The sequence below is a fragment of the Danio aesculapii genome, chromosome 5 (assembly GCF_903798145.1).
Source record: "Danio aesculapii chromosome 5, fDanAes4.1, whole genome shotgun sequence".
Taxonomy (NCBI): domain Eukaryota; kingdom Metazoa; phylum Chordata; class Actinopteri; order Cypriniformes; family Danionidae; genus Danio; species Danio aesculapii.
This window is the reverse complement of record NC_079439.1, coordinates 54740875-54767086: the sequence shown is the minus strand read 5'-3', so window position 1 is coordinate 54767086 and position 26212 is coordinate 54740875. Positions and strand designations below refer to the sequence as shown.

General features: G+C 36.1%; 1 protein-coding gene across 1 annotated transcript; it reads left to right on the top strand.

Moving 5' to 3' along the window:
- Positions 1-831: 831 nt before the first annotated feature.
- ccdc180 (coiled-coil domain containing 180) lies at positions 832-26206 on the top strand. Its single transcript, XM_056458489.1, has 37 exons — positions 832-891; positions 1024-1163; positions 1252-1331; positions 3934-4043; positions 4164-4292; positions 4400-4510; positions 4581-4676; positions 4765-4928; positions 5154-5273; positions 5360-5439; positions 5541-5629; positions 5716-5835; positions 5965-6138; positions 8139-8254; positions 8399-8525; positions 8604-8643; positions 8734-8834; positions 8912-9099; positions 9323-9498; positions 11059-11239; positions 11328-11474; positions 11569-11713; positions 11788-11904; positions 11988-12086; positions 13999-14085; positions 14171-14358; positions 14762-14826; positions 15842-15950; positions 16346-16435; positions 16527-16596; positions 16673-16814; positions 18955-19115; positions 19290-19427; positions 19521-19632; positions 21872-21971; positions 22051-22192; positions 25837-26206. Exons 1-37 carry the CDS (start codon positions 832-834, stop codon positions 25969-25971), a joined length of 4449 nt encoding a protein of 1482 aa, XP_056314464.1. The 3' UTR covers positions 25972-26206.
- The last annotated feature ends 6 nt before the right edge of the window (positions 26207-26212 follow it).

Below are 26212 nucleotides of genomic sequence, written 5' to 3'. Positions count from 1 at the left end.
AAAACACACACACAAAAAAGATCCATAGATCTAAATATTTTTTAAAGTGATTAAGGATGTGTTCTATCAAAGAACTTAGAATCAGGTGAATCAGAATCAAATTGTTTAACAGAGCAAGGAATTTTTCAGAGTATGTCTGATAATATTTTTTCTTCTGGAGAAAGTCTTATTTGTTTTATTTGTTTTATTTCTTTCGTTTTTAATTTTTTTAAATACCATTTTATGGTCAAAATTATTAAGCTTTATATTTTTTCGATAGTCTACAGAACAAACCATTGTTCTACAATAACTTGCCTAATTACCCTAACCTGCCTAGTTAACCTATTTAACCAAGGTTAACCCATATATATGGGCTTGCATAATAATATTTGATGATTTTGTGATTTTGTAAACATTTATGTAAAATTATGTTAACTGTAAAAAAAAAATTATAAATACAATAATATTTTCACCCTAAATATAGCTGTTTCACACTTTGTTTTTTGTTATCAACAACAATTTTTACAATAGTGTCTGGTTGAAGTGTCTAAGAAATGTAACGGGTAATATGATCAAATTATTTTAAAGAATTTAGATGAATACGCTACTTAGCCAACACACTACTTTGCTTTAGCTCACCATTTGTTAGGACTTTTTTTTGCGTCAGCTGCGTGGCTGCCATAGCAACAAGTAAACGCTGTCACCGACACCCTTGAGAGAACGCGTTATAATAAATGACACCATAATGCTGTTAAAAACTCTTCTAATCGACAAACTAATCTCGTAACTTAGCATTTATTTCTATATAGTTTCTTTTTGGTTAACCAGTTATATTGTTATTTTGTTGTAACAATGGCAGACACCCGTGTGCTTCCCAGTGGTAAAGTGTATCGTCAAATGTTTGATGCCCAGGTAAGTTAATAGTGCTAAATTCGCTACTTATTTTAAGAAAAGCGTGTTTTGCTCATTACCTGCATATTACTGATTCAGTAATACTGAAGACTTATGGTTGTCTGGTGTCGCGTATTTGTGGGTTGTGTTCAGGTTCAGTTGTCTCTGGCTCTTTACGACTCGCGGAGGAAGCGCGCTGCCGATGAGGGCGACGGTGATGGTCTTTTGAGTGGAGATGCAGCGGACTCCGCGTCACAGCACCTCAATGGGACATACAACACGGCCACTACAAGGTATGATGAGGGTTACGAGATAAGATACGAGTATGATTTTAGTGTAAAGTTTTAAAACTTAAACTGTAAATGTTACTCTGTTTGACAGGAACTTTCTTTATTCCGGTGGAAAGAGAAGTGAAGACCAGGATGATAGTGAAGTGGTTTGTGGTCTTCCAGACATAGTTGGTAAGAAATGAAAGCCTTTTCTTTTCTTTTCTTTTCTTTTCTTTTCTTATTTTCAAAGACATAGAATAAATTGTTAACATTACCTAAAATTAAATTGTGTTTAGGGTTGAAAATAACCTGTAGCCTACATATAAGAATAGGAGAAAAAAATAGAAACGTTTTGTATTTCAGTTCAGAAGAATATTTCCAGAATTGGGTCTATCTATCTATCTATCTATCTATCTATCTATCTATCTATCTATCTATCTATCTATCTATCTGTCTGTCTGTCTGTCTGTCTGTCTGTCTGTCTGTCTGTCTGTCTGTCTGTCTGTCCGTCCGTCCGTCCGTCCGTCCGTCCGTCCGTCCGTCCGTCCGTCCGTCCGTCCGTCCGTCCGTCCGTCCGTCCGTCCGTCCGTCTGTCTGATTGTCTGTCTGTAAGGGCACTGGAAAAAAGCTTTCATTCATCCAATCAAAAAATTGGGTAATGGTTCATATCTAAATTGTATCACTTGACCCAATGAAAAATAAATAATTTGCCTCAAACAATATTTTCTCAATGAGAACAATTCATATAACCTGGTACAAAGCATATTTGTCTTGTTGAAGAAAATCAATTAATTAAAATTCTCTTTTTTTCTAAACAATGAGATGTAGCTTTAATTAAAACAACAATTCCCACAAAATGTTCATTCATCCAATTAAAAAAAAAAAATAGGGTAATGGTTTCACATCTAAGTTTCATCTAAAAATCACATCTAAAAACATCCAAAATCACTTTAGCCAATGCAAAATAAATCATTTGCCTTAAACAATTTTTTTAAGTCCATGAAAGTACAAAGCATATTAAGCTTTTGTTTACAGTTTTTCTCAGTCGCTTTGGTGCATTTCTCACAACACTATTTATATTTGCACAACAGTTAATGCATTTCTCAAAACAATTAGTCATTTGTGCACATCATAATAGCAGTTTCTCATTCCGTCCAACAAATTGCAGATGCTTTTGGACATGCATCATACAACTCTCTGCTGTTTTATAACATTATCCTTTGCTTATGTCATGTCAGTCAAAATGAACTAAACTTGTGAATGCTGAATAGTCATTTCATATAAAACTAATAGTCCTCATTTCATTACTTGAGTCGTTACATACAAAAATGTTGCACTAGTTGTCAAAATCTGTCAAGCAAATTTTATAAAAAAAAAAATGTAATCTTTTTTTTTTCTAAAAATGTCTTCTAAATTGAATAATTTCATGAATGATTTACAGGCGTATGTTGTAGGCTCAGTTCCAGTATGCACTGCAATATTGTTTACAGTTGTGCACAGCTCTACCCAAAGGGAGTTTTATGTTTAAGGGTGTATTTATTCTTTTGCACAATGCTGTAAATAAATTAGAATTGCAAAGAGCAAATGCTGTAAAAATGTGAAACATACATATTCAGTGTCTCTTACTCAGATACCTCACAAAAGGCAGTGATGTCTAACTTTATTGTAGTTTTCAAATGGCTGTGCAAGTAGTATATAGTGCTGTCTTGAGCATTTTCAGAAAGTGTCACCAAAATCTGACTGTTTTTGCATTGGAAAAAATGAACAGAGTAAACTGCCATAATGAAAACATGACAAACCATTTGAATATCTTGTTCATAAACAATGGGTCAGGACTTTTCATCTTGATGACACTGACACTTTCATTGACGTGAATGCTTGCTTTTGAGGAATGAGCTATCCATTTTGAGCAAGTGACACGCTTTTGCAGATTATCAACTAGGTTTTGCAGTTTGTACTAATTGTTTTGAGAAATGCATTAACTGTTGTGCAAATGTAAATAGTGTTGTGAGAAATCCACCAAAGCGACTGCGAAAAACTGTAATATGTATGCACTGGCCTGTGTGAATAACCTTAAAATTTTACATTGGTCAAAACAAATATTTCTTAGCTGAGCTCTTAATCAAAATCATTTATAGTTAACTATGTTTAAAAAATATTACTTGAAAAATAAAACAAATAATATTCAACTGAAATGAAAGATTGAATTGAATGAAGTACTGCTTGAATTTTTTTTTTTCAGTGTGGGCGATATGACAAAAATCTCATATAACATATAGGTCATCTTATATCCCAATAATGCCAATAATATATCCCAATAAGGATATAGTACCATTTCTGTAACTAAATGTAATTTATATATATATTAACCACATTTAAATTATTAAATATTTTTTTATATTTTAAAGTATATACTTGCAAACTTCCTCATTTACATGTGATCATATTTCTGACTTTATTTAGAACTTTAGGGCAGATGTTTGATTGAAAATGTAGAAATAAAAAATAACATTAAGAAAACATCAAACACTTTTCAAAAACTAATGATTACAAGTTTAACATAAAAATAAAAAATGTCACTAAATAAAATGCAAAACGTAAACTTTATATTTTTAAGATGTGAATGAAAATGCAAATTCCTTAATAATGTTAAATAGTTATCTATCAGTTAAGGTCATATCTTTATAATCTTTAGATATAAATTGTATTAATCTATTCCCACACTTTTTTGGAATCAAACGTTTATTCTATAAATGAATAAAGTTAGCCTGTTATCATTCTGTTTTGTTTGCAGTTCCAGATAAAAAAAACTCAGACATCATTGATCGTCTTAAGGAGAAAAGGCAGAAGGATCACAATGAAGCTGTTTCTCAGTTGCAGGCAGATCTTTCCAGCATTAATCTGGTACATCTATATATACAGTGCCAAAATAACTTTTTTGTATAGTCTAATTCATATATCACATTCATATAATATGTTTTTCACTTTCAAAGGTCCCTTATATTGTGATATTTTTACATTTAGGGTATTGAACCATTATTTAGACATACTGGAAATGATATCTTACTCAGACTGTCAGAGTATAATGACAATATTGAAAGAATTATGCAGAATATTGAAAACATCTGTGACTTAACAGCACACAGCTATCAGGTGAGGACCAAATGTGCCAAAAATACTTTCTTACAATTAAAAAAATTGTCAGTAAATGGGTTTAAGATCACTCCAGTGTTCATTTGTTGTTGTTTTTTTTTATATAGGACTTGCATGAAATCAGGAACAAAGTCTGCTGTGAATCGTCCTTGAAAACAAAGTTGATTAAACAGCTGGATGAGATATATTCCAAATATGAGTCTGAGAGAAAAGCCATGGTATGTATTAAGTACATGTAAATCATGTTTCCAGTCAGTAGATACACAGTGCTTGTTTGTTTTTTTATAGATATCAGCATTACTGAGAAAGTACACTACAAAACTGGAGAAAATCTGTTATTTGATGCCCTGTGATGTCCACAGACTGATTGATAACGAAGCCATGGTATCCTATTTTGCATGACAAATATATATATTTGCAATTCACTAGCATTAATACCACCTTTAATATCATGACTTAATGTTCTTCACAGATGATAAACCAAGCTCTGCTAGCAAATCGACGTGCTTTGGCCAAACTGCATTTGAATTTGATGGAGAAACATCTGCAGATGGATGTTTTCCAAAGGCTGAAATGGGAGGAAAAGCTTCAAGATTGGAAAAGAATAAAACTTAATGATGCAATAAGCCAGTTTAAGTATGACTGAAGTTAAATAAATAGTACAAATAATTGTCAAGCCAGATTAGTAATGTCATGTTTTTAGCAAGAATCTTGCTATTTAAGAAAATAAAAATCTTCCATGGGCACCAGCATATCAACAAGCCATACTGTGAGCTGGAACTGACATTTATTATATACACTGTACAGTCCAAATGCCAGAGCCAATATGGGTTACTGATTGTATTTATGCTCTACCTATAGAGACTTTATGAACAGCCCTCAAGTTCAGAACCCTAAAAACATTCAAGATACTCTGAGAACACTAAAGTCAGAACAGAAAACACTGAGTGAGAAACGCATCCAAAGCTTAAAGGTTCTTAGGTGAGAAATTAAACTTCTTGCAGTTGATTTCTTTAGTGAATGTTTGTTGTTAACATGCTGTTTCCATATTTTCTGCCCCATATCAGGGACATGACACCTCCTAGAATCTCAAAGTCATCAGTTACAGAATGGTATTTAGATCTGTCTGTTATCAATGAGCAGATAGGTCAGAAAATGTCCTTCTCGTTACAATAATCCTATACAAAAATTTAATGCATGCTCAGCAGCTCTTTATGTACAATTGTATGAATGTTCCATTTTTTTCAGATCGTATTCACGTTGCCACAATGGAAACACTTCATAAAATGTATGACAATAACTGGCAAGTTTGTTTGGCACAGGTTGATCTATTTAGGGTGAGAAACTGCTTTCTTTTTCTCGTTTATCATGATTATAAATGCACAAAAGAAGTACAACATTATTCTGAACTCTTCATACATAGACTGAGATGTCCACATGCGGTTTCACTTTGGATGAGATACAGAATTTTGTAAACACTGATATATTACCTCTCATTGGCCCGTGTCAGTCACAAACGAAGGTCTATTTGGAAAAACTAGATGTAAGTTTTGTTTCCTTAGTACTTTAAAATAAATCTTCTCTTCTTCAGAACTATAAGCTCAATAAAATTTGTATTGATTCATGTCAGTATGCTCATGTTTTACTCTGTTTATATTAATAATTTTTGCAGAAAGCTTTTGAAAGTCTGGCCAGAACTACGGCTGACCAGAGCAAGTGCTTATTCGGGTTAATGTGTGGGGCAGCTCAGCTGTGGGAGATCCACTACAAAGGCCTGTTGAGCAGAGAACAGCAACTGCAAAATTCATTGGAGGTCATCAGTCAAGTCCATTACCAAGAGAACCAGGCAAGATTGTATTAACTATTTTCTGAAAAGTTTCCTTGAGGGCCAGTTTCCTGCAGACTGTGGCTCCAAACAGTTCCAGCACCTTGAAATTGTCTTTGAAATTTCTAGTAATAGTGGATTTTCTTCAAAGATGCCATAGAATGCATTGATGAAATGTTTAATTGTTCTTTAAGAAGGTATGGAGCTTAGATAAGTGTAGCGATTATACAGAAACTGTTTTACAAGCCCATTTAGAGCCTTAGAATTTACCCCTCCGTTGGAAAGGTCCAACTTGATCATATTTGAAAGGGTTGTAAATATTATCGAGCTCTGCTCTGATGTTACCACAGCTTAAACCCTAGAGATGGTTGTGCTTGAAAATCCCAGTAGATCATCAGTTTCTGAAATATTCAGACCAGCCCGTCTGGCACCAACAGCCATGCCACTTTCAAAGTCACTTAAATCACCTTTCTTTCCCCATTCTGATGCTCGGTTTAAACTACAGCAGATCGTCTTAACCATGTCTACACATCTAAATGCATTGAGTTGCTGCCATGTGACTGACTGATTAGACATTTGCGTTAACAAGTAGTTGAACAGGTATACCTAATAAAGTGGCCGGTGAGTGTATATGACAATTCAGTTTTCAGGTTAGAAGAAACATTGTGTCTAAAACTGCATACTTTCCTACTAGAGTATAAAGTATGTGAAAAGCAATATTTGAGAAAAGTAGTACATCCGTATTTGTAGTATTTAAAAAATATTTGGCAAGAGGTACCAGAGTGAAGAGTTACCTTCACTGAGATTCTAATTCAGTGCACAAGAGTATTATTGAATAGAAGTAAAGCGACACACCTAGCACATAAAGATCATGCAGTAGTGACACCATGGTTCAAGTAGTACACTACCTGACAAAAGTCTTGTCACTTATCCAAGTTTTAGGACAACAGATAATAACTTGACTTCTAGTTGATCATTTGGTATCAGAAGTGTCTTATATGAAAGGCAAAGGCCTCTAGATTACACTTATTTTAATATGATCATGCCTTGATTTTTAATTATTTAATTGGGACAGTAAGGTCTGACTTTGCTTAGACAAAATCTTGTCACTTAACAGAAATAATGTACAGTATAGAAATACCATACATGGTGCTGTGGAAAAAGAATGAATATTGTGTATGACTCCCATTAGCTTGTGTATGACTCTTTATTAACTTGTTAATAAAGTCATCTGGAATGGCAAAGAAAGCGTTCTTGCAGGACTCCCAGTGTTCATCAAGATTCTTTGGATTCATCTTTAATGCCTCCTCCTTCATCTTACCCCAGACATGCTCAATAATGTTCATGTCTGGTGACTGGGCTGGTCAATCCTGGAGCACCTTGACCTTCTTTGCTTTCAGGAACTTTGATGTGGAGGCTAAAGTATGAGAAGAAGCGCTATCCTGCTGAAGAATTTGCCCTCTCATGTGGTTTGTAATGTAATGGGCAGCACAAATGTCTTGATACCTCAGGCTGTTGATGTTGCCATCCACTCTGCAGATCTCTTGCACGTCCCCATACTGAATGTAACCCCAAACCATGATTTGTCCTTCACCAAACTTGACTGATTTCTATGAGAATCTTGGGTCCATGGGGGTTGCAATAGGTCTTCTGCAGTATTTGTGATGATTAGGATGCAGTTCAACAGATGATTCATCTGAAAAATCTACCTTCTGCCACTTTTCCAAATGATCAACTAGAAGTCAAGTTATTATTACAAGACTTTTGTCAGGCATTGTACATTCAAATTCCACTCATGCTGTTTAGACCATAGTTTTCTAATGGTTGTAAAGTAAGAAATGTAGTAAATTCTCAAAAAAAACTTTTTGACACTGGTCGTCCAGGAACACATTTGGACACATATGAGTGCTTAAATGATTAGTATTCTTTTTATTACTATTTTATTTTTGGCTATATTTTGTAATATTTCACACTTTGGCATGTTCACTGAACATAGATATGTCAAATGTCTCACCCAACAGAGGAAAGAGGCCCAACTGGATATGATGTTAGACAAACTCAGACAGGAAAGTTCAGAAGAAGCTTTGAAAGCCTCATTAGAGAAAATACTAACCTATCTGGATGAAGTTAGGAATGGGTAACACACTTTGAGATTTCTTTGAATCATTTTTTGTTGTTATTGTTTGCACAGAATGATAAGCTGCTTGAACCTAATAATAAAAGATAATTTCTGGCAAAATAAGAATGAAAACCTAGATATTTTTCTGCCTTGTTATTTAAGGTATGCGCAAACCTATAAGGAGGAAGTGGAAACTGTGGAGTGTTACCCTTCTACAGTACTACAGGAACTACAGGCATACAGTCTTTCTGTTAGCCAGTTTTTCAGTGTTGAAGAGGTTTATGGTCAGGTACATGTTTAACAAGAACTACTGTTATCTCTGTTTGTGCTTGAACAAACATTGTTAAAATAACTTTTTTTTTTACAGGACCAGGATTTTTGCCAAATTTACCCTTCTCTTAAACTTGGTTAGTTAAAATGCATCTCAGGGAGCTTTATTATATGACTGCCTGTAGATGTAATAACTATTTACTATGTTTATGCTGATGTTTACACAGATCAAAACATAAAAACTGGTAAAAACGTAAAACACAAAGATGCACCAAAGTCATATTTCAACAAACAAGAAAGCTCAAACTTTGACCTGTCCTGTGCAACGGTAAATAGGATGTGCACATGTTTGTTCATTTTAATATTTGTATCTACATCAAAAATTTAACTTCCTCTCTTTTGTAGGATGACCAACATTGTACGGCTTTAGCATTTTCATTCTCAAAGACCAAAGAGACTCTGATCACCGCGAAAGGAAATGTGTACAACTGCTTTGAGTTTCACACTACTAATGATGAGGAAGAGGAGATAAATTTAAAGGAAACTGATTTGGTTTTATATCCAAAGACTTTAACTGTTGAAGTCCTAAAAGAGTAAGTAAATATTGATAGACTGATATACTTGCATAAGCTTAAGTGATGAAATATGAAGATATGAAATAAAAAAATACATGTTCCTGTTTCAATTTGAATTTACTTCTGCTTGCAGTTTTTATGTTGTTTACTTTTTTATTCATATTTTATGTTTAGTTCCTGAATATACCAAGTAAAAGTTTAACTGATATTGAAAAACTTCTGTTGTGTTACCCTATCACAGAGTAAGACAAACATTTTTTAGCAATCTGGAAGAGAGATTTCACATTATTCTAACCAACACAATGACTGTTGTGGAGGCCAAGAAGGAGAAACTGAAAGCTGAATTTGACCTTCGTGTCCAGCTACACCAAACTCGTGCTGTAAGAATCGAGATGGACATTCACAGTGTCAGAGCAGGTTTGTCCCTTTAATCACATCCAAAGTGATTAAATGTCTTTTTTTTACTTTTAATATTTTAAATTTCATTGAAATGTGTGTAATTTATTATTGATTGATTGAAATAAATATTTATTTGTAATTTTGGTTGGCTGTCTATGATTAATGTGTAGTGCTAAACATTCTGACATACATTAATGGTAAATTTGGTCAATGGAGTATATTTGAATTATATTATTTATATGTAATACTAAACAACAGTTAAAACTGAAGTTAAATTTGGTGACACTCACCGGCCACTTTTTTAGGTACACCTGTCCACCTGCTTGATAACGCAAATTTCTAATCAGCCAATCACATGCAAATCACAGCAATTCAATGCATTTAGGTATGTAGACATGGTCAAGATGATCTCCTGCAGTTCAAACCAAGCATCAGAATTGGGATAAAAGGTGATTTAAGTGACTTTGAACGTGGCATTGTTGTTGGTGCCAGACAGGCTTGTCAAGCCTGATTTGATTTTCAGGCACAACCATCTCTAGGGTTTACAGAGGATGGACCGAAAATAGAAAATATCCAGTGAGCGGCAGTTCTGTGGGTGCCAATGCCTTATTGATGCCAGAGGTTAGAGGAGAATGGCCCGACTGGTTCCAGCTGATAGAAAGGCAACAGTAATTCAAATAATCTGTCGTTTCAACACGTCCAACCTTGAGGTGTAACTCCTGTCAGCTAAGAACAGGAAACAGACGCTACAATTCGCACAGGCTCACCAAAATTGGACAATAGATGATTGGAAAAACGTTGCCTGGTCTGATGAGTCTCAATTTTGGCTGCGACATTTAAATGGTAGGGTTAGAATTTGGCATCAACTACATGAAAGCATGGATCCATCTTGCCTTGTATCAACGGTTCAGGCTGTTGGTGGTGTAATGTGTGGGGGATATTTTCTTGGCACACTTTGGGCCCATTAGTACCAATTGAGCATCGTGTCAACACCACTGCCTACCTGAGTGTTGTTGCTGACCATGTCTATCTCTTTATGACCACAGTGTACCCATCTTCTGATGGCTACTTCCAGCAGGATTACGCACCATGTCATAAAACTCGAATCATCTCAGACTGGTTTCTTGAACATGACAATGAGTTCACTGTACTCAAATGGCCTCCACAGTCACCAGAACTCAATCCAATAGAGCACCTTTAGGATGTGGTGAGATATTCGGATATTCACATCATGGATGTGCAGCCGACAAATCTGCAGCAACTGCGTTATGCTATAATGTCAATATGGGGCAAAAATCTCTGAGGAATATTTCCAGTACCTTGTTGAATCTATGCCAAGAAAGATTAAGGCAGTTGTGAAGGCAAAAGGAAGTCCAACCCGGTACTAGTAAGGTGTACCTAATAAAGTGGCTGGTGAGTGTATGTTTATGATTTCATCAGAAAATACACAGTGATTTAAAATGTCCTGTAATATAAAACTTATTTAAAGTTGTTACAAAGTGCACTTAAAAAATAGTTTCCCCCAAAAAATCGGGTTTTTTACTACATATTTCATATCACTGTTAATTTCATGGGCAGCTGAACTAGCTCACCATCGAGAACGTGTGGATCAACACTGCAGGGGTATACAGCAGGTCCTCGAAAACTCCCAGACAGACTTACAGATGCTACAGGTCCAGCTGAATAAACTGACTGAAGACTTTCAAATGCAAATCTACAAAAGAGAGAAAGATTTCATCGTTGGCACTAGTTCTGAAAAGTAAATAAATGCAATTACATTTTGTATAATGGTAATGATGTCTACAGTTTATGTAACTATCAACTTTTTCTGCCTTTTTTATTTACAGACTAAATAGACTTTGGAACTCACTTCAATCCAGCCTGGACAAGCTCATCAGTGTTATCCAGATTTCACAAAGAGACTTCAGACAAAAGATTGAGTTCAGGATGGAGGGTCTGAGGGAATCAAATGTTCAGATAATGAGATCGTTTAAGTATGCAATCAATATTCTCTGTTTAAGTTGTTAGCATTGTTATCCGGTGGATATTATTTGAGCCAAATGAAATAATCATTATCTATTCCTCAAGATTGTTTTCTGATGGCGGGAATTTTACACCCCAAGAAATTGAGGTCTTTCACTCACAACTGGAAAAGATGGACAAGCGCATTGATACCACAGAGGGGGTCGTAATACAAGACATGGAGGAAAGAGAATCAAAGTGTCTGGACCAGGTTGAGATTTTCAGCTCGTAAGTGAATCACTGTGATCATATACTACAGTCAGTGACAATCAATTTTTTTCTCAGGCCAAAGATATTTTCAGGAGGTTTGGGGAAAAATTCAGTTTTCATGCGAATGACCTGAAGTTTCTTGAAAAAATGCAACAAATTTTTACCAACACACGAGTCCAGATAAAAAGCGAGGTATTTTCATAATATCATTTAATGATATTTAATTTCCTTCCTTCTGTCTTCATAATCTGCTGAATTTGTGCTTGTCTGTTCAGGCTTTGAAAAGTAATATGCAGAAAAAGATGATTGATAGCATGCTGCGTGATTTAAAACAAATGACTGCTGAGTATTACCAACCATGCCCTGATAAGAAGGTAAATATATTAAAATGTGCATTAGTTCTGATTCATCTGTTTTCAGCAGCAGTGGTATCAGAGGTATTTGTTCTATTCAGGTTTGTTTTGTTTTTTGTATAACATAGCTTCATAGAAAACATTACAAAAAACCTGACAGGTTAAAAAAAAACACAGGTTGAATGTAAAAAATTGTCAAAGATAACACAAGTAAACAAATGCAGTTTTGAAATGAAGGTTTTTATTATTAAGGGAAAACAAAAAAAAAGTGTTTGCCCCCAAACTGGTTGGGCCACCCTTAGCAGCAACAATATCAATCAAGCATTTTTGATGACTTGCAATGAGTCTGTTACAGCTCTGTGAAGGAATTTTGGCCCACTCTTCTGTGCAGAATTGTTGTAATTCAGCCACATTGGAGGGTTTTCGAGCATGAACAACTTTTTTAAGATCATGCAACAGCATCTCAATTCGATTTAGGTGAGGACTTTGACTAGGCCACTCCAAAGTCTTCATTTGTTTTTCTTAAGCCATACAAAAGTGGACTTGCTAGTGTGTTTTAGGTGGTACAGTAGTTCTACTCAGACCCCAAGTTTGCTTCAGCTTGAGGTCACTAACAAGTGGCCAAACATTAATTATTCCATTTATCACAGCAAGTCGTCCAGGTCCTGAAGCAGCAAAACAGCCCCAGGATCACATTACCGCCACCACATTTTACTGTTGGTATGATTTTCTTTTTCTGAAATATGGTGTTATTTTTGTAGGAATGGGTTTTAAACCACAGCGGTTCGAACTGTAGTTCTGCCGAATGACTAAAAAGTTATCAGTATTGATGGTAAAAAACTGTACATTCTAGTCAAACCATTCTTCTGCAATCTTATACCAAAAACGAAAATAAGGGCATTAATAATAGCTATAAATGTGGGAGAGCGTTAATATTATGTGGTTGTATTGTATTGCAATATGCATTGATGTTAAATCAAAAGTAATTCACAAATACTTGATAATGAAATGATTTAATGACAATAATTCTCTATGGTTAAAACTGAATTAGTAACAAAATAACTGTATAAAATGATCAAATAAGGAATGATAAAGCATATGATATAAATTGTATCCAGCATAAATGTAAAATTAAAGTTACCAGAGGTAGAAGGAGAGACACAGGGGGAGGGAGAGAGAGACAAAGAGAGCAGGCCCAGAAGTTAGCCTGATTGCAGTAGAGTCAGAGAAGAAAGACTCCAGAGGAGGAGAGGAGCAGAGCAGGAAAGCAGACCAGGAAAAGACAGGCCAGGAAAAGAGAGGCCAGGAAAAGAAAAGAGCCAGAGCAGCGTTTTACCACCTATTTTGTATCTTTCTTGACCATGTGGCATATGATAATTTAGCCTCTTACATTTTTATGCCACAAAAATGGGAGACACACTTGGGTGTCTATGTAATTTTCACACAGGACTATGTAGTTTTGGATTTAGTTTTCACTACATAATAAAAACCTTCATATAAAAATTGGATGATGCGTTTACTTGTGTTATCTTTGACTAATATTAAAATTTGTTTGATGATCTGAAACATTAAAGTGTGACAAACATCCAAAAATAAAGGTTTTGTATATACAATATATACATTTTCTTTGCTACAAGCTTTATTCCAAACCAATCATCTATGAGCTGAATTACAGCTTCACAAACTTTGATTTGAAGCAAAGATGTATATGAAATCAGACAGAAAGGTACATGAATGTGGAACTTAACTTTAATGTAATGTGGGAATGAACTACAATCCCTTGAAGCATTAAGGGGATTTATAAAGAGATATATATATTTTTTTTTTTCTGTGGAAAAAATGAATGCATTTCTTATTGCGGAAGCTGAATATTAGGCTCTATTCATATCACAATAATAATGTTCTACAGAAAACATTTTGCATTGTACTGCAGATTGTAACCGTAGTGGAGATAACCAGTTTAACAACTTCTCTGATGGAGGAACTAAAGAAGAGGTGTCAGTACCTTGACTGCTTTTTGGTATGGCATTTTACGCTGCATGGCTACAGACATAATCAAATATAATCCCTATTGAAATGGCTAACGGTCTAATATATTATTATAGGATCCATCAATGGCTGCCCCCCGACCAGAGACTCCACTTCAGGGGCCTTTTGCAGTCGCAGCCCGCTCCAGATCCCGTACACAGGAAACCACAGGCAGTCCAGATAGAGATGGCCTGCTACACCCTAGTCACATTGGATCGTCTTTCCTGGATGATGCTGCAGTGGGAGTTATTAAAGGCCTACTCAAGTTAGTGTACCTAAACGGATTGTTAGCTCAGAAATGAAAATAACACCAACCTTTAACTTCCAAACCATTTTTTTTGTTCTGTTGAACACATAAGGAGACGCTGAAGAAAGTTGCCTAGTAATGTTTACCTACTATTGATGTCAATGGTTTCCAACATTCTTTAAAAATATCTTCTTTTATGTGAATTATTCCTTTAAAATGTTCATTGGGGTAATTATTGTTGACTATACATTACTTTGAGAGAAAAAAAAAGCAAATAACATAATTACCAATTATGTTTGTCAATCTATTTGGGCAGTTATTTGCTGTGCCCACTGATAGGAACACATTACATCATGGAAAATTAAAAAATAAAGAAATGCGGAAATTTTCCATGACATGCATCATATCTGCTTGTGAACAGGGTAGGTAAAGTTAAAGACCCCAAGGAAGAAAACTTCGACTCAGCAGAACAACATGCTTCATCAGGTTAGATTGCTCATGTGTCATTATCATTTTTTAATACTGCTATGGTAGTCAACTGCAGTTTGCCTTTTTATATTCTGTGACTAGTTCTGTATTTTATTCTAAAGCCTGTTTCACACCGCAAGCGTGAGCAGAGCGTGAGCAGCGAGTGTTTTTTTTTTGGCGTCCATGTTAACAGATTATAGCTTTCATACCACACGCAGAAGCAGCGCATCAGCGCAAGGCGTGAGCATCACTGAAGCAGCAGTGCCACGATAGTTTTAGCGCTGGGTCTATTTTTGTTGCGCTGCTCACGCTCAATTAAAGTGACAGTGCATTGATAATAACCAAAAACACACATTGAATGACAGTAAAAAGTGGCAATTTTACCCAATAAATGCATCGATAATATCCACAGATTTTTATATATTCAATCAAATGAACTTAAACGATTAAAAATGGCAACAAATAGTTAGTTGGGCCCAAACTACAAAACTAAATTTAAAACCATTTTAGCATCAGTTTTGCTTAAGTTGCACATTAGTTTGATCATGTATAAATATCATTATAACTATATTGTATTATAACTATAGGCCTACATCATCCTCACAATCAAAAACAAAATGACATGATATCACAGGCGATTGTCTTCTGACCGAGTGCACCTGAAAAGACTTGAATGACACTCCTCATATCATGAGAAGCATATAGTTCTTCAGGATCTATATAATTTGTAAAATAAAGAGTCGCAGGTTAAGAAAACAGAATAGGAAGTTGCCGCGGGCCTTGGTGCAGATGAAAAGTTTTTTTAAAAGTGTATTTATAGATAGATCGATAGGTAAATAGATAGAATAGACAGAGATAGATTGATCTGTGCAGCAGCATGCAATAAGCTGCGTGCTGCAGATGCAGTCGGTGTGACAGGCAAACGCCTGTGCACTGCTTCTGCTCTCCATACGCGTTGCGCACATGCTGCTCACGCTCTGCTTGCGCTTGCTGTGTGAAACAGGCGTAACAATTGAAAATCTTTTGCCTTTAGCAAGGTTAAATTCACCACATGGATCAGGTCGAAGATCAGGAAAGAGCCTCAGTCAGTCTGGAATAGAAACTGTCCGCAGAAAGTCAGTGGAGTCAATAAATATACAGAGGTTTGACATTTCAATTGTGATGAAAGAGACTTAGGAAATACTATTAGAAAAGTGGTTATCATGATATAACTATAAGCAAGTCTGAACACTACACTACCTGACAAAAGTCTTGCTGCCTATCCAAGTTTCAGGAACAACAAATAATAACTTGACTTCTAGATGATCATTTGGTATCAGAAGTGGCTTATATGAATGGCAAAGGCCTCAAGTTATTATTTGTTGCTCTTACTACTGGGATCGAAGACAAGACTTTTGTCAGGTAGTGTATAGCTCTAGTGTTCTATAGCTGTTACCGTAATAATTATTATGCTTTCAATTCAGTGTACATTTGAAAATGGACATGCATGTGTGTTACAAAATTCTTAAACATTTTTAAATGCATTTCTTTGATGCAGTTCTGTAAGTGTAAAGAGGTTCCCAAAACTCAATCGATTTGACAAGAAGTACCTTATTTTTGGCTCAAAACCCGAAGAGCAGAAGGACATGTAAGTGTAGCTGTGGTACTTTTATGTAATATATTTTTGCTTTGTTAAATTAATTTTTTTTTATTTTTAAAAATATATTTTTTTTTCTCAGTGTTTGCTTCAAAACCTCAATTACTGGTATTCTGTGGAAAGCCAATGATATTCTTCTTATGGTGGCAGAGGTATTATAAAAACATCGTATGAAGTATTTTTGGAAAAATGTTGTATATAGTTTACTAATCTATGAGTTGCAATTAGGAATTCTATAAGAAGAAGAAAGGCCCTACCACACGTCCCGATCAACTGCAGGAGACGTTTGATCAGTGTGCAGAGGAGATGCATAAAAGACTACTGATCTACCAGAGCCAGGCACATGACTACCACAACAGCTGCCTGCAAGGTTCATTCTTAATATTTCTTGGGAAAAAAAAATATTACAATTCTGTATAAAAATATTATGATGAAGTCGCCATTGGGGTGGTTAGCATGGTTGCTTCTCAGCAAGAAGGTCTCTGGTTCGAGGCCTTTCTGTGTGGAGTTTGCATGTTCTCCACGTGTTGGCGTGGGTTTCCTCTGGGTGTGGGCCCCCCACAGTCCAAAACATGTGGTATGGGTGAATTGGATAATCTAAATTGGCCATTGTTTGTGAATGGGAGAGCGTGTTTCCCAGCATTGAGGGTTGTACTCAGTATTCCATTTCAGTTAGAAGTATATCAACATACTGAAATAAAAAGGTCTCAGCAACTTCCGGTTCACCCAGACTTTAACCTTTTCATTTCTGTTTTATAAATAATAAAACTGATGTCTTTTTATTAAATAATAAAAAGATATCTGAAAATCCATCTGTAAAACCTTTTTAACTCTAACATCTGAACAAAATGAAACTTTTAGCCTGAGTTTAACCAATGTTCAGATTTCTGTTCTAGATATTTGTGCCAGCTAGTGCACATTTTTAATTACATGGTATATAAAATATGTTTGTTGATATGCTTTTTGTAAAAAAGCTTAATTTAAAGACACTGATAAATAATCTGGGTAAACTAAATTCTAGAGTGCTGCAATCCTGATGTCAAATCCCAGAAGACTAAATCCTTAGTTTCCCACTAGTGCCAATATACAGCCATATCACACTGCTACTCGTGTGATATTGCATTTAGACAACAGTTTGACGGCATAATCATGTATATAAAAATAAATCAACATGGAGAGTCTAAAAATCCTTTCGTATGAGGAAGTAATTTCTTCCGCCATTCATCCACATCTGCAGCTGACGTCAGAACAGCAGAAACCATTGTTACTTCACAAACTTCACTTCAGAGCTAGTGTTTGAATGATTCTCCAGCGTACTGTCTAAAGTGATTACAAAACAGATGATTTTGCTCACATTTTAAGATTAAAAGGCTGAACGGTATGAAATGTGATCAGTCTAGAGACATTTCCCAGAATTTCTCTGTTGCAATCTGGAGATCACAATATTTAACCATGAAAAAAGCCAAAGCAGTGTAATCACTAACAGATTACTGTTGTGTTTGCGATAAGGAAAAACATCTAGTCTAGTCTGCAGTAACGGAAACAGGAGGCTCATTAGAAACAAACAGATAGCCAACCGAAAATTAACTCAATGTTATACAAAGAGTGGCCAACACAAAATACACACATTTCTGATATGTGAGTCCCATCTTACACTCAATACACTACAATTACTATGGTATAAATACGGCACTACAACATACAAAAGGGAGAGATCAACTTATTATGTGGTCTCTGTCACCATCTTGTGGCGGAGCGTCAACTGTCTTTGCTCTGCTCAGTATGACAGGCAGATGGATGCTGACGTGCTGTCTCTCAGAAATTATAAATATTTAAAATAGGCACTGTCCTTATAAATAAACTGCATAGTTGCAATCTAAACAACTACATCCTCAGCTAAAAAGCCTTTAAAAGTGCATTATGTTGTCCAACAGCTACAATATTTGGCAAACTGTAGTGAGTTTATTGATCTGCTGTTTCTCTATGTGGGTGGAGTAATACACTAGGGTGAGGAGGCTTTATGAGTTCTGATATTTCAGAATATCGCACGGCTATCAGCCAATCAGATTCGAGAACCTTTATTTTATATAAATAAAATAAAGATTTGTTAAAATTTGTATTTTCATAATGGGTATGTGCAATTTGTGTAGAATAAAATGTCAAAATATCATCAAATTATGTTTATTACAGTTATTTATCTAATAAACAAAAAGAAACACACACAATAATGTGCAATAATAGGAATATTTCAAGCCAACCAGTGCTGAATTATTATCTGGGTTTTGCTTCATGGCTACAGCACTAAATGATGGTATTTATTCATTGAATGTTTTACTCTATTCACCTTTAGGGTGACTAGGGTAAATACAGTGTCACTACATACAGTGTTTTTGGAATATTAATTTCATGCTGCACTGCTATTACTATAATAAACAATAACATAGATATTGTTACACCAGATAATGTGCATTTGTTACATAACAATATGTGACTGCTTTCTCTCTGTGTAGAATTTCAGCAGCAGTTGAAAGCCATTGAAGAGTTTCTGTCAAGTGTACCAGAGATACTTTTCTCTAAACTAAGAGATCAATACCTTGAAGAGCTGACGCAAAGCATGATACAAATTCAACACCGGTTCAAACTAGTTCAACAGCAGAGTGAACAAAACAGGGTAAGTGAACAAATGCAGAACAATGGTGATGGCAGAGGAAAGTTCCTCATAAGTTTCTCACATGTTCCTCACTGGGGAAGAAACCAATAACTACCATGTCACAATATCAAATGTCTGCTTCATATATTTGTTAATATTAAGCAAGTTTCTGCTTTTTTGTGGTCTGCTGCTCAGAGAGAGCATAGTGGTCAGCTGCGTGTGCGTCTGAGTCACCCAGCTTGTGAGAGTGAACTCAAACTGCTGGTGGAGGCTGAAGAGCAGAGACAGAAACAGCACAGACAGGCCATCCAGGACACCAGACAGGAACTTCAGGTTACTAAGCCCTTCAGACTTTCGCTCATTTAGTCATTCTTCTGCCTTTGTTGTTCTTTTTGAGTCACTAAACTTGGTTTTGTTTCTGGACAGGCCTGTGTCATCAAAAACGCAGAGGAATCTGTCCCTGCTTTTGCCAGGTTGGCAGAGGCCCTGCTATTTCAGTTCGACAACCTCATAACCATCCACGAGGTTCAAGTGGGACGTAAGTCTATAAGTTCACACTATGGGAATGTAAAATGATGCCTCACCACCGGTCTGACATAAGGAGTGCTGTTATACAGTATATACACTGGTCAAAAAATAACTCCAAGTCACTCCTCTGAAATCAAACTGCCCACTTAGGAGGCAACATGGATTGACAATCAATTTTACATACTGTTGTGCAAATGGAACAGACATCAGGTTGTGCTGCCAAATTATAGTCAATTAGCAAGACACCCCTAATAAAGGAGTGGTTTTGCAGGTGGTGACCACAGACCACTTCTCAATACCAGAAGACAGACCATCAGGAGACGTGGAGGAGGCCGTAGGAGGGCAACAACCCAGCAGGAGGAGCCCTGCCAGAGCCCTCCAGCAGGTCACAAATGTGCATGTGTCTGCTCAAATGGTTAGAAACAGACTCCATGAGGGTGTTATGAGGGCCTGACGTCCACAGATGGAGGTTGTGCTTACAGCCCAACACCGTGCAGGACGTTTGGTATTTGCCAGAGAACACCAAGATTGACAAATTTGCCACTGGTGCCCTGTGCTCTTCACAGATGAAAGCAGGTTCACACTGAGCACTGAGATGCCGTGGAGAACGTTCTGCTGCCTGCAACATCCTCCAGCATGACCGGTTTGGCAGTGGGTCAGTTATGGTGTGGGGTGGCATTCCTTTGGAAGGCCATGTGTTTGCCAGAGGTAGCCTGACTGCCATTAGGTATTGAGATGAGATCCTCAGACCCCTTGTGAGGCCATATGCCGGTGCAGTTGGCTCTGGGTTCCTCCTAATTCAAGACAATGCCAGACCTCATGTAGCTGGAGTGTGTCAGCAGTTCCTGCAAGACAAAGGCATTGATGCCATGGACTGGCCCGCCCCTTCTCCAGATCTGAATACAATTGAGCACATCTGGGACACCATGTCTCGCTCCATCCGCCAGTGCCACAATGTGCCACAGACTTTCCAGGAGTTAGGGGACGCTTTAGTCCAGGTCTAGGAGGAGATCCCTTAGGAGACCACCAGGAGCATGCCGAGGCTTTGTAGGGAGGTCATATAGTACAGGCACATGGAGGCCACACACTCTACTGAGCCTCATTTTGGCTTGTTTTAAGGACATATGATCAAAGTTTGATCAGCCTGTATTGTTTTTTTGCTTCAATTTTGAGTGTGAATCCAAATCCAGACCTCCATGGGTTAATACATTTGATTTCCATTCATAAATTGTGATTTTTGTTGACAGCACATTAAACTATGTAAAGAACAAAACATTAAATTAGAATATTTTCATTCATATCTAGGATCTGTTATTTTTGTGTTCTCTTTATTTTTTTGAGCAGTGTATATACAGGGGTTGGACAATGAAATGTGTGGTGTGGGGCCTTTACAGCATCAATTCATCTCGGGAATGACATATACAAGTCCTGCACAGTGGCCAGAGGGATTTTGAGCCATTGTTCTTGCAGAATAGTGGCCAGGTCACGACATGATACTGGTGGAGAAAAAACGTTTCATGACTCGCTCCTCCAAAACAACCCAAAGTGGCTCAATATTATTTAGGTCTGGTGACTGTGCAGGCCATGGGAGATGTTCAACTTCACTTTGATGTTCATCAAACCACTCTCACCAGTCTTGCTGTGTTTATTGGTGCATAAACATCCTGAAACATGACACTGCGCTTAGGATACAATATTTGAACCACTGCGTGCACATGGTCCTCCAGAATGGTTCAGTAGTCATTTGCTGTGATGCGCCCATCTAGTACAAGTAATGGGCCTAGGGAATGTCATGATATTGCAGCTCAAACCATCACTAATCTACCCCCATGCTTCACTATGAGCATGCAACAGTCTGGTACGCTTCTTTGGGGCTTCATAAGAACTGTAACTCTCCTGGATGTGGGAAAGACAAGAATGGTGGACTCATCAGTGAACAATACATGGTTTACTTTGTCCACAGCCCAAGATTTTCACTACTGGCCCCATTGAATCTGACATTTGGCATTGGCATGAGTGACCAAAGGTTCACCTTTATCCGTAATTCATTTGTTTTTCAGCTTGACAGACCATAACATATCAGCATTTATTTTTGGCTTGTAAAGTGTCTGATCATTCAAAAGATTTAAAAGAATACTTTTCCTTAAAAGTATGAATGTAATAATCTTTACCAATGAAAATACTGTTTCCCAACACAGCTTTCAATAATTAATTGACCTAATTAAAGCTGAATGTCATTTGAAAAGCAGATGCTGAACAAAAGGAGAATTTTACCACTCTCCTTCGCCAGACACAAACTGGCCTTTTGCAGGAGGACAAGAGCAGTGCTGTGATACAGAAAGGCAGCAGGTGTGGAAATATTGTCCTTTAAAAAAACTGTTGATGAGACATTAATTGTGAATGTTGAATTACATGTATTGTTTTGTAGAACATGGCCAGGCATTTGTTACATCAGGTTCACTGATGGCAGCTCAGTACATAAACAATCACAGGGAACGGTCACAATCACAACTGCTAAGACCACACTGGCACATCTTAAGACCATTGAAGTTCGAGACACCATGCATGAGGTATGTTCATTTAAAATCTTTTTGTTGTTGTTGTTGTATTTATTGATTTTTTTTTTACTTGATAAAAAGGAGAAATTGTTCAAAAAAGAAAAGTAAATAATTGGTTGTGAATTACTGGCAGCATTAGGCTTTTTAAAAAAATTAAGAAAAATTCTCAAAGATTGGTTACATTTGGCACACTTTCATGTATATATAGTGTTTTGCAAGATATACAATATGGTTTGGTGAAAAAAAATAATTCAATATAATGTTTTTTTTTTAAACAAAAATACTGAACTTGACCTGACCTGTCTGTTCATGAAAATGTATCGGAAAAAAACTTTGTTTTGATAAAGAAAAAAAAAAGCAGAATGTATAGAAATCGCCAAATAAGCATGCATTCCTCTTTAACTTAATTTGTGATGAGACAGAGTGAATGGTCTAATTCTGTGCAGTCAGGAACAAAAATGTTCATGTCAGGATTTTTATTAAATAACACATTAAAAGGTAGGTTTATTTTCCGCCAAACCCTACTACAGTGCATCTGGAAAGTATTCATATCGCTTCACTTTTTCCATATTAATTTATGTTATAGACTTATTTCAAATTCATTTCTTTACTCAACATTCTACACACAATACCCCATAATGACAATGTGAAAAATGATTTTTTTTTAAAGTGTTGCAAATTTATTAAAAATAAAAAACCTGAAAAATCAGATGTACATAAGTATTCACAGCCTTTGCCATGAAGCTCTAAATTGAGCTCAGGTACATTCTGTTTCCACTGAACATTCTTGAGATGTTTCAGCAGCTTAATTGGAGTTCACCTGTGGTCAATTCAGTTCATTGGACATGATTTGAAAAGGCATACACCTGTCTATATAAGGTCCCAGGGTTGACAGTGCATGTCAAAGCACAAACCAAAGAGAAGACAAAGGAACTGTCTGTAGACCTCAGAGACAGGATTGTCTCAAGGCACAAGGCTGGGGAAGGTTACAGCAAAAATTCTGCTGCTCTGAAAGCTCCAATGAGCACAGTGGCCTCCATCATCCGTAAGTGGAAGATGTTTGGAACCACCAGGACTGTTCCTAGAGCTGGCCGGCCATCTAAGCTGAGTGATCGGGGGAGAAGGGCTTTAGTCAGGGAGGTGATCAATAACCCGATGGTCACTCAGTCTGAGCTCCAGCATTCTTCTGTGGAGCAATCCACCAATCAGGTCTGTATGGTAGAGTGGCCAGACAAAAGCCACTCCCCGCCTGGAATTTGCCAAAAGGCATCTGAAGGACTCTCAGACCATAAGAAACAAAATTCTCTGGTCTGATGAGACTACAATTGACCTCTTTGGAGTGAATGCCAGGCGTTACTTTTGGAGAAAACCAGGCACCGCTCATCACCAGGCTAATACCATCTCTACAGTGAAGCATGGTGGTGGCAGCATCATGCATGATGTTTTTTAGCAGCAGGGAGTGGAAGACTAGTCAGGACAGAAGGAAAGATGAATGCAGCAATGTACAGACACATCCTGAATGAAAACCTGCTTCAGAGTGCTCTTGACCTCAGACTGGGGCAACGGTTAATCTTCTACCAGGACAATGACCCAAAGCACACCACCAAAATATCAATGCAGTGGCTTCACAAAAACTGAATGTGAATGTCCTTGAGTGGTCCAGCCAGAGCCCAGACCTAAATCCTTTTAAACATCTTTGGAGAGATCTGAAAATGGCTGTACACCGTCTCTTCCCATCCAACCTGATAGAGCTTGAAAAAATAATTTTTCACATTGTGATTATGGGGTATTGTGTGTAGAATTTTGAGGAAACAAATGAATTTAGTCCGTTTTGGAATAAGGCTGTAACACAAAAAATGTGGAAAAAGTGAAGCGCTATGAATACTTTCCGGATGCACTGTATATACCTCAGAACACTTGGAAATATACACTATTTATTGCATTAAATCATTCTGATACTTTTTTCTGAAAGCTTCATTTTGATTGCTGTCCACTGCCAATTATTTTTAAAATCTCCTTTTGTGATCTAAATAAATAAACAAATTGTGACTCAGTTTTCATTAAAATCATGAACTAGTTTCCTCTGATGTCATAAAATAGCTATCCGTGTTGGGTACTTTAAGTTACTACAAAAAAGTAATTAATGCCTAAATACATCATAAAAAAAATATTTTAATTACTTTTCCAATGACTGAAATGTTTAAAAAGTACTTATTTTACTCAATAAGTAATTTATTACTCGGCACAATACTACTTAAAATGCTACATCATAGAAATTAAACTCTTTTGATTCTTTTAATTTAAGTCAAACATAGTCTTTAACTTTATTTTTTTAAATGCAATACTTAAGAAACAATAATATTATGTATCAAAGTATTAAACATTTCAAAGTAGTGACACCATAAATCATACATAAATTCATTTAAGCACGTGCAATGGACAAATGTAACCTTCTTTAGTCAAGATACTGAATAGTTATGCAAACTATACATAATTACTCCTTATATATTGTCATGAAATAAATCCTCAGTTGACATTTTTAAGCATGTGCAGTCTACTTGAATGTAAATGAATGTAAACTTCTTTAGTTGAAAAAAAAAAACAGTTGAAGTCAGAATTTTTAGTCCCCCTCTGAATTTTGTTTTCTTTTTTTGAATATTTCTTAAATAATGTTTAACGAAGCAAGGAAATTTTTACAGTATGTCTGATTTTTCTTCTGGAGAAAGTCTTTTTGTTTTATTTCAGCTAGAAAAGTTTTTAATTTTTTAAAAATCCTTTTAAGGTGAATATTATTAGCCCTTTAAGCTATATTTTTTCCCATAGTCTACAGAACAAACCATCGTTATACAATAACTTGCCTAATTACTCTAACCTGCCTAGTTAACCTAATTAACCTAGTTAAGCCTTTAAATGTCACTTTAAGCTGTATAGAAGTGTCTTGAAAAATATCTAGTAAAATATTATTTACTGTTATCATGGCAAAGATAAAATAAATCAGTTATTAGAATTGAGTTATTAAAACTATTATGTTTAGAAATGTGTTGAAAAAAATCTCTCCATTAAACAGAAATTAAGGGATTTAAAATTAAAAGGACAAAAATATACAGAGGGGCTAATAATTCTGACTTCAACTGTATATGTTTTTACTGCAATATATATTTGGATGACAAAAATACAATATACTCTACTTCTCTGAATGGATTTATACATAATTGTATAATTTATGTACAGTATTTAAGGCAAGTACTAATTAAATTCCTAAATATTTAAAATAACCAATTACTTTAGTTTTTTAGTGTAAAAGTAATTTACAGTTAGTTACACCCAACACTGAATGCTATCTTGTGTCAACCTTTTTTTGGAACCCCCTCCCCCCACCCCCAAAAAGAGTCATCAAATTTGTTTTCATTTAAGCATGCTTGACAGAGCATAAAAGTAGTCTGTGTGTACTTTTGTGATACAACTGTTAATAAGCTTCATTTACAAACTACTGTAACTTACAAAGTGAGTACAGATCAAATGAATCAGCAACAGCTGTCCCATCATCAATTACTCATTTGCTAGGTGGAGTTTTCTCTTTAATTTTGTACTGCACCTCAACACACCTGCAGGCTAAATGTAGATTGATAAACAAATATAAATGACTCTTCCTCCAGCTGTATGGGCGAAAAGTTCAGGAGGAGCTGGATAGAGCTCATCTGGAGTGTGACGCTCAGGAAAAAGAGCTGCAGCAGTGGCATGAGCACTGGCAGAGTCAGCTAAAATCCCTTGCCTCACTCAACTCCGAATGACCAGCAGACCCTCATAAACTCTGACAATATAAGCCAAGGAATTAAACAGCATCAAAGCGTATGGACAGTACAGACACATATTTATCTAACACAGACAACTGTGCTCCATTTCAAATTACCACGCTTATCTGCTCCCATGTTGTCGGATTCCTATAGTCATTGACTATAATGGTCAAAAGCATGAATTGAATGTAAAGTTTAATGTTATAAAAATGTTTATTAATTGTTTTTTCTGTTGTGC

Coding starts and splice junctions, on each gene's coding strand:
- ccdc180 (XM_056458489.1), top strand. CDS start 832: ATGGCAGACACCCGTGTGCTTCCCAGTGGTAAAGTGTATCGTCAAATG. Junction 4,293..4,399: donor TAACAGCACACAGCTATCAG/GTGAGGACCAAA, acceptor TTTTTTATATAG/GACTTGCATGAAATCAGGAA. Junction 4,511..4,580: donor AGTCTGAGAGAAAAGCCATG/GTATGTATTAAG, acceptor GTTTTTTTATAG/ATATCAGCATTACTGAGAAA.